Genomic DNA, 8,612 nt, shown 5'->3' with positions numbered 1-8,612 from the left:
GGCCATCCCCGGGCGAGGTCCTTTGTAGTGCACCGAGCACTGATTGCACTGAGTAACTGGGCACTGTATCTTCTGTAAAGGGGTTTGCCCTCATTCCCCCTTACAGTCAGCCAGTGTGTACAGACCGGCCTGTGGGCAGAGGGGTACCCTGCTAGCTAGAGTCAGCAAAGCAACTCGCCACAGGGAGAATCCTGCACCTGTTCCCTCCTGGGGAAAGTGGCAGGGTTTTACTCCACTAGCCTGATGTGCACGCTCTTGTGCCTCGGGAAAGCATGGACCGGAAGACAATTCAATGCAGCTCAGACTTACTGAGTCCAGGCAGGATTTCGTTGCTGTGGTTGTCAGCTCATACTAATTTCCCTCGCCCTGTTGGAATTTCAGTGGGATTGTTCTGCCCAATATCTCCTGTGGGCTTGGACCTAGGACAGTAGTAAGGAAACCCTACTGCCTGTTAAGGAGATTGATGGATGAGATGAGGATGATATGACAGGAAGTCCCACCCACCTGTCACAGGAAGTCCCACCCTCCTCAATGCCACTGGAAGTCCTGCCTTAACTGAAAATGACGCTATCACAGAAAATGATGTTATGCACTATTCTTTGTCTCCCAACCCCCAACACAGCTACAGACCTTACTGTGACTTTAATAAGTAGACGTTCAACAGCTCTCGCTGAAAAATGTAGAACAGGCAGCTTAGTTCTGTTGAATCATTTCACAGAACGAAGAAAACATCAAACGATTTCATGGGGCAGAGCTTTGGAGCGAATTAGATTTAGGGCACTGCTCTGTATGGCACCCTCTTTGTGTGGATATGACAGGTGCTCATACACACACGCACACACTCAACCACACCGTCACACCCTTAATAATAGAAAGGCCAGACATCTCCCAGTTAATAGGCGAGACTTCCTTTGCCAGAGGGAATCAGTCTCAGGGCCCTGGAATGTCAGTCTCTCGTAGACGGCGTGTTGGTCTGAAAGGCGAAGGATTTCTGCCTGTACTTTTATGTTTTTGGCGATGATTTGAGCTTACCCCACCTTATGGTGCCTCCGCTGGGCCAATGGGAAGGGGCTTCAGTGACAATTTGGCGGCGGGTCCCTCAGTCCCTCTTGGAGCGAAGGACCTGCTGCCGAATTACCGCCGAGGAATGAAGTGGCGCGGTTCAGCTGCCGCCGAAGTGCCGCCGATCGTGGGGTTTTTTTTCCTTCGCCACTTGGGGCGGCAAAAAAGCCTGAGCCAGCCCTGGCTTGGGATACAGCCAACACGGCCCAATCCTGTTGAAGGGAGGCAGACTTTGGGCCAATGTCAGTTTTGAAGAGTCCTGCTTAACCCTGAAGTGTTCTTAAAATATTCATTGTTGCAAACCACATGCAGCGTGGCTATGTGAACGTCAAAGCTATCGAAAAGAAAGGCGAGGCCAGTTCTGAGAACGTTTCCACAGCCTGGCCTGAGGGTTAAGCAGCCGTGCGCTAACATCTGGCCTCCTCAAAAGGAAAAGGGGCCTACGGACCATGAACATCAGTCGTGGTAGACATTTTAAAACTCCCCTTCATGCATTCATCACCATTCTTAGGGTACCATGCTTAGCAATCGATTTATCCGGGATCGATAGATCGCGTCTCGTTAAGACGCGATATATCGATCCCCGAACGCGCTCACCGTCGACTCCGGAACTCCACCAGAGCGAGCGGCGGTAGCGCAGTCGACGGGGGAGCCGCGGCCGTCGATCCCGCGCCGTCTGGACCCCAGATAATTCGATCCAAGATACTTCGACTTCAGCTACGCTATTCGGTTGCTGAAGTTGCGTATCTTGGATTGATCCCCCCCCCCTAGTGTAGACCAGCCCTTAATAATAAAGGTGGACAGGTGACAGCAGATGTCACAGCTTTGCTTTGCAAACAAGAGAAGTGGAGAAGTCAGTGGCTGTTACAGGCTAGCTGGGTAAAAGATTACACAACTTGTTTCCTCAAGTAGTTTCTCTCTTAACAGAAAATTGACTTTAAAGGTTGTCAAAATAAATTCCATCTGCAATAGAATTAATTGATGTCTATAGCAGGTCTGCAGTCTCAGATACATTGTCTTTCTCACCTAGTCCCTCACCCCAACCTTTGGAGTGAGGTGTTCCTTCAGAATACTTTAGTCCAAAGGGGGTAAATTACATCAAATACACTTTCCCCAGAGTAGCCATCATTTCCTGTATTGCTAACAGAAAGGAAAACAAGGTGACATTCAGTATTACAATATCCTTCAGGTTATCACATAATTAGTCTCTTATTCTTTAATTAATAATTAACTTCATGTTTAATTTCATTTTCCTTAGTGAGACGAACATAAACAAAGATTAACAAATCCTATATGTTAGTTTGATCTTAATCCCCATTGCCACCAGGTGAACCCTGTGTAAAATTGTGGCCTACACCAAACCAGGGGAGTTCCGTGAGTTCGTTTTCCAGGGGTCTTCTGCCATAAGTGTTGGTGGAAGGGGTCTCCCACCATATGGGAAGGTTTGTGTCATGAGAAAAAACACCTGTTCTCCACTTGCACAGGAGGCAAAGGAGGTGGTGCAGATGCACAAGGCACAAGAGCAAAACGCAGAGATAAAAGCTTGCAATCAGGATTCAACCTGCATGTATCCTGCTTACACCCCGTCTCTTTGCCTGGAGGTTGAGGCAGCTCTCTGAGTCTACTCCCTGTTCAGTGAGGGTCTCTAGGTCAGACCCTTAGGGAACCATGTAGGAATAACAAGGAGATGCAGGTTTGTACCTCAGCTGCTGCCTGGCACAGGGGGAGGCCAAAGGGAAAAGGCAGAAATGCCCCAAACATTGTTAGGAAGAACCAAAACCAAACTGCTTGTTCCCTGCAGCAGTTTGTGCATTAATGGTGCCATGGAAAGGGAAGGGGTCTGTGATGTCCTCGCCCCCCGCATTATCAGTGTTGTCACGGGGAGGGTAGGCTGAGGCAGTGCCCTGGCGTTTGTTCTGCTGTGGTGCCCCCCAGGCTGAGAACCTCGGACTACTGCATTTAACCCCCGGCATGCCTTATCCTCTGCCAGGTACCATGGGGAGGGGACAGCAGGTAACTCAGTAAAGGAACCCCTGAGCTCGGACACCAGCCTGACTCATTCTGGCACCCAGGGGAAGGGAGCTGCCCAGTGCCTCGTGGGAGCAAGATCGGAGTCAGCCCTGTGGTCACTGCCATCCCAGGGCCGCCACCAAAGGGCCACTACTAGGGCTGCAGCCAGTCTGGCCATGGGACCAGGCACTCCAGCCCTGCCTGGGGAAAGCTCCCTCTGATTGGCTGCCTGTGCCACTGCCCTGCCTTCTGGGAAGAGCAGCCAATCAGGGCTGCTGCAGGAAGCAGCCAGAGCTCTGCCCTGCCCCCTTTGCCTCTCAAGAGCCCACAAGCTCAGAGTGGCCCTGTCCCCTCTTCCCCACGCCCCTTCTGTGCACAAGGGTCAGTCCACTCCCTGAGTCCCTCCTCCATTGCATCCTTGGGTCTCCATAGTGACACCAGGATGTCCTGCACTACCCTGGTGTTTCCATAGTGACACCACATTGCCCTGCACCATCCTTGGGTCTCCATAGTGACACTATGGCGAAAAGGCCCATCCTTGTTCAGAAATGGGGCGAATTTCCTACTCACATCAGCGGCAGCACTGGGACATGTTAGAAAACACTGGATTTTATTGGGTCTGCAGAGAGTGGCAGTGGCTTTGGCCAGCTGCCCCATCACATGTTCAGTGGGGGGGGGGGGTAGGACACAGAAGGGATGAAGGGAATGGAAGGGGTTTTTTCACATAAATTAACAGGACTAGAAAAATAAATTAGCAAAACCATACACTGCTACGTCAGTGCATATAAATAATATGGCGTGTTAAACCAAGATCGTGTCCAGCTGCTGCCATCTCAGACCCACAGGCCAAGTTTCTTTAAGGAGTTTTTCTGGTTTTCTTTGTACGTCTTGAACCATTCCTCACTGGGATCGACACAGACTTCCTTCCCCCTCCGCAGCACCACACTGTGAATAGAGAGAGAAAGGGCCATGAGGCAGGTTGCCTTAGACACACGGACTCTGATCACGGCTCACGTGGCTATGGGGCCAGGGAAGTTATTGTGAGAGCGCTGGGAACGAAGGCGCTTGACCCTGAAACGGTCTGGTTCTGGAGTGAAATCGGTTCTTTTGAACGCAGGAGGCTGACAGAGCTGCCTGGGCCCAGGCACGGTGCTGTGGGGCTGCTGCTGTGGGCACTTGCCTCCCCCAGCTCTGACAACACACCTCAATCGGACCTACAACATCTTGTGCTATTGCAATCTGTGCCCCCCTCCCCCCCCCCACACAGACCGGTCAATACACCATGATCTTGGCCTGCAGCACTCCCAGCTACTCCAGCACAGCCCCCACCAGCTTTGTCAATGCACTGCTGTCCTAGACTGGGGTATCCCCTGCCAGTCCAATTCTGGGCTCCCGCACGACTCAGTGCACTCAAGTCCTAAGATCAGTGCCACTGACCTCTCTGCCAAGACGCCTTGAACCTGATGTGCAGGCGTCCAGAACTGGGGCAAACACAGAGCTCTTTGAGAGCAGCTCTCACTACAGCATCTGAACTGATTCAGCCAGGCAGAGACATTCGCTGACAGCGACACCTACCCCTCCTCTAACTTTTCAATTAATCTATTGCTCCTTTCCAATGTCCTTTTCTAGAGGAATCTCATCAGTTCACACTGACTATGAGACCCCATGGCTATCTGCTAATGTGCAACAACATTGGCAGTTCACACGCACAGTAAAAATAGCAAGGATAGCACATCCCATGGTGCACTTTGCTTCTTTATGGTTACATGTGTCATTCGGTTTGGATCTCCAATAACTCTTTGGGCAGTAACAGATGATTTACCCCGATGTATTTAGGGCTGGGCTACATAGAAAGTTGCAGCAATTGACATGATTTAGGGAAACCAGTGCAAATATCTGTGGATGCTCTCACGAAAGTGTCGTGTGGCAGGTTAATTAGGAACAAGTTTTGATGGAAACTAAAATAAGCAAGGGCACTGGCATCTGTTTAATGAAATTGGTTTTTAAATCAGACCTTTAATGAAATGGGTGGAACTTTCCATGTAGACCAGCCTTAGTAATGAAATCCCAGCATAGAAACCACTATTAACCCCTCGCTGCAAGGGGTCTATTAGAGAGCTGCTCTGCGTGTGAATCATCAGGTGGCGGACTAGCAAACCTGGAATTGAATGCGGTACAACATGAGCAGCTCTCGGAAAGGACTTTTCTGTGGTGTTTACTGAAACAGACGGAGTTACAGACGCAAGAGAAAGGAAAAGCATCAAGCCCGTGTGTCTGCCACCCTGTGAAACTTACATCACGGCCTGGCGGGAGCATCTACGATCTGTGGGTCTGTCACTCCGGATCAGTTGCGAGGAGATCGGTTTTCTGACAAAATTGTTTGCATAACAGCATGTGTTGTGTTTCCTATCAACTGGAAAGAAGAAAGGAAGATGTGTGAGTTCTCATACGCTGGATAATAATGAAGAACTGGGGAGACAGGATTAATCATGTGTAATAGTGACTTCAATAGTGCTGGGAAGCGGCCAAACCTCTCTCTGGGGGTCAGGAGGGAATTATTTGATACCCCCCCCCAGATTGGGTTCATTGCTGTTTTGCACGGGAAGGTTTCTGCCTTTCACTGGCACCGAAATATTGCAATTATAATATTCCCAGCTTTGCCACTGAGTCACTGTCGATCTCATTGTTTAGCTGTTTGCCTCTCTGTGTCTCACTTTCCCCACTGGTAGCATGGGGACAAGGATATTCACACCCCTGCCAGGGGGCGGGGGCGGTGGTTTGCAGGGGTTAATTAATTTATGTTGATTGTAGCAACCTGCATGGAACTTGGAGGGAGGAGCATAGGTTGCAGGAGGCTGCAGGAAACCAGTCTGCGTGCACATGGCATGAATGCTCCCTGCAGTTGCAGGATCTCTGTGATAGATTCTCTTAATAGAGAACCAGCTTATTTTCAGAAACAGGGAGTCCTCTCATGTTACCCAGCACGCGGGACATGAAACATCAGCACAGCCTTTCAGGCCCTCAGATGAAGGACTCTGCAGCCCATTGTGGTTCCAGCCTTGTGCCTAGAACGGGTCAGGAAATGATCTATTTTTTCTAGGGTGACCAGGTGTCCGGTTTTCGACAGGAACACCCAGTTGAAAAGGGATCCTGGCGGCTCCGGTCAGCACTGCTGACTGGGCCATTGACTGCCTGGTTGGCGGCGCTGCACAGTGGGGCTGGCAGGCTCCCTGCTAGCCTCCGCGCCACGCAGCTCCCGGAATCAGCGGCATGTCCCCTCTCCGACTTCTACGTGTAGGGGCAGCCAGGGAGCTCCACACATTGTCCCACCTCAAACGCTGCCCCTGCAGCTCCCATTGGCTGGGAACCATGGCCAATGGGAGCTGCGGAGGTGGTGCCTGCGAACAGGGCAGCGCGCAGAGCCACAGAGGGGGGACATGCTGTTGCTTCCGTGAGCTGCTTGAGGTAATCGCCGCCTAGAGCCTGCACCCCTGACACCCTCCCCTGCACCCTCACCCTGATCCCCCTTCTGCCTCCACACCCCATGATCCCAGCCCAGAGCACCCTCCCGCATCTCAAACCCCTCATCTCCAGCCTCACCCCAGAGCCCACCCCCTTAGCCAGAGCCCTCAAGCCCCCCTGCACCCCTACCCCCAGCCCAGTGAAAGTGAGTGAGGGTGGGGGAGAGCGAGCAATGGAGGGATGGGGGATGGAGCGAGCAGTGGGTGGGGCCTTGAAGAAGGGGCGGGGCATGGGCGGGGCCTCAGGAAGGGGTGTGGCATGGGGTGGGGCAGGGGTGTTCAGTTTTGTGCTATTAGAAAGTTGGCAACCCTAATTTTTTTTGTTTAAAAAAAAAAATCAAGACATGGGGATCTTCTTTGAAAAATCCCAAAATGAAAATGTTCCCTTTTCTGTTTTTTTTTTTTATGAAAACCTGAAAAATATTGATGAGAACAGAATGTGTTCTGTGAAAAATTCCATTGTGAAGAAACCCATTTGCCAGCCAGTGGTTTTGATGGGCAATTCTCTGCCAGCTCCACGCATGGCAAGCATCTTCCGAAAGTAACCGCCCAGGAACTGCCTCTGCTACCAGCTCCAGGGCTAAGCACCACACCGCAGGTAGCCCAAAGCCCGAATCTCCTGTCCATAGTACTATTATTATGAGTACTGCAGTTGTAGATAGGCCAGGGGCATAACCGGAAGGAACTAATGTAACGATTTGGCGCTGCATTCACCAGCTTAAACAGGATTTGGCCAAAGTTGAATGTGTGCTGAGTTTCCTCAGAGAATTTGACACCCCTTTAAGCTCCAAACATATCCAGAAAAGAAGATGGCAATATCTGGGATGTGGGCAGGGGCAGCTCTATGCATTTTGCTGCCCCAAGCACGGCAGTGAGGCAGCCTTCGGCGGCATGCCTGCGGGAGGTCCGCCAGTCCCGCGCCTTCGGCGTACCCGCCACTGAATTGCCGCCAAAGCCGCGGGACCGGCGGACCTCCCGCAGGCATGCCGCCGAAGGCAGCATGACTGCCGCCCTCACGGCGTCCAGCAGGCTGCCCCCCGCGGCTTGCCGCCCCAGGCACGCGCTTGGAGCGCTGGTGCCTGGAGCCGCCCCTGGATGTGGGTGACGAATGAACCAGAGGAATCCACAAAGGGCCTGACTGAAAGAATCCATCCATCAGACACAGCTCAGTGAGGGAAAACTTATGGGCCTTAACAACATGGAGGATATGCACAGAGCGGGCCGGGATAGGCAGGGATCCTGGAGCCCTAAGCTATGTCTGATGAGGCAGGAAGGATTCAGATTCAGAAAGAGATGGGGGCCCCATTGTGCTGGGCGCTGCACAGAGCCATGGGCTCCAGTCTCATGATCTAAACAGACAAGACAAAAGGAGGCTCGCGAGCTCCATTTCCCAGGCGGGGAACGGAGCCACGGCGAGACGAAGGCTGAGGCTTTCAAAACTGCCCTGGGGATGTCAGTGCCTATTTTCCATCCTTTTCATGGGAACGCCTAAGATATCCCAGCCTCAGTGACTCAGCTAGGTCACACAGAGTCCGTGGCAGAGGTGGGACCGGACCCAGATCTCCCAGTGCCCAGCCCAGTCCCTTCCTCTGCACTAGGGTAGCTTTCCTTCCAGATCGCCTTGTCTAAGCTGGGATCTCCCGGAGAAAGAAAGGGGCTGACCCTCTACTTACAGCTGAACGAGTGGGCTTCCATCCAGAGAGCCGCCAGGAGCAGTGTTACGAGGGCTAAGGAGGCGACCTTCATTTCCAGGCGGGGTGTCTCGGCTCCGGCTCCGGCAGCAGACAGATTCGGGCAGGTTGGGGTGGCCGAGAATGGTCTGGCTTCCCCCTCGCCGGCCACAGTATTTTATAGCCCTCAGCGGGGCTCCATGATGGTGCTGGAATGTCCACGGAGGATGAATACTTATTCCATTCGTTCATTATCTCTATTAATACCTGTCTCCCCCACTCCGCCCCACGCTCCTGTGGCCAGGGGAGACAGCAGAGCAGTGTCACTGGAAAGTCTCTTGCTGATTTA

The 8,612-nt window shown here is 52.3% G+C and overlaps 1 protein-coding gene across 1 annotated transcript; it reads right to left on the bottom strand.

Moving 5' to 3' along the window:
- Positions 1-3,905: 3,905 nt before the first annotated feature.
- On the bottom strand, positions 3,906-8,339 carry LOC135890762 (C-C motif chemokine 5-like). The gene is made up of 3 exons (XM_065418177.1): positions 8,267-8,339; positions 5,368-5,485; positions 3,906-4,017 (listed from the first exon to the last, which is right to left on the bottom strand). The coding sequence occupies exons 1-3, from the start codon at positions 8,337-8,339 to the stop codon at positions 3,906-3,908; spliced, it is 303 nt and encodes a 100-aa protein (XP_065274249.1).
- Between the last annotated feature and the right edge of the window lie 273 nt (positions 8,340-8,612).

Source organism: Emys orbicularis, chromosome 17, assembly GCF_028017835.1.
Source record: "Emys orbicularis isolate rEmyOrb1 chromosome 17, rEmyOrb1.hap1, whole genome shotgun sequence".
In the NCBI taxonomy this organism is placed as follows: Eukaryota; Metazoa; Chordata; order Testudines; family Emydidae; genus Emys; species Emys orbicularis.
This window is presented reverse-complemented; position numbering and strand designations above follow the sequence as displayed.

Coding starts and splice junctions, on each gene's coding strand:
- LOC135890762 (XM_065418177.1), bottom strand. CDS start 8,339: ATGAAGGTCGCCTCCTTAGCCCTCGTAACACTGCTCCTGGCGGCTCTC. Junction 5,486..8,266: donor GGAAGCCCACTCGTTCAGCT/GTAAGTAGAGGG, acceptor TCTTCTTTCCAG/TTGATAGGAAACACAACACA. Junction 4,018..5,367: donor TGCTCCCGCCAGGCCGTGAT/GTAAGTTTCACA, acceptor CTCTATTCACAG/TGTGGTGCTGCGGAGGGGGA.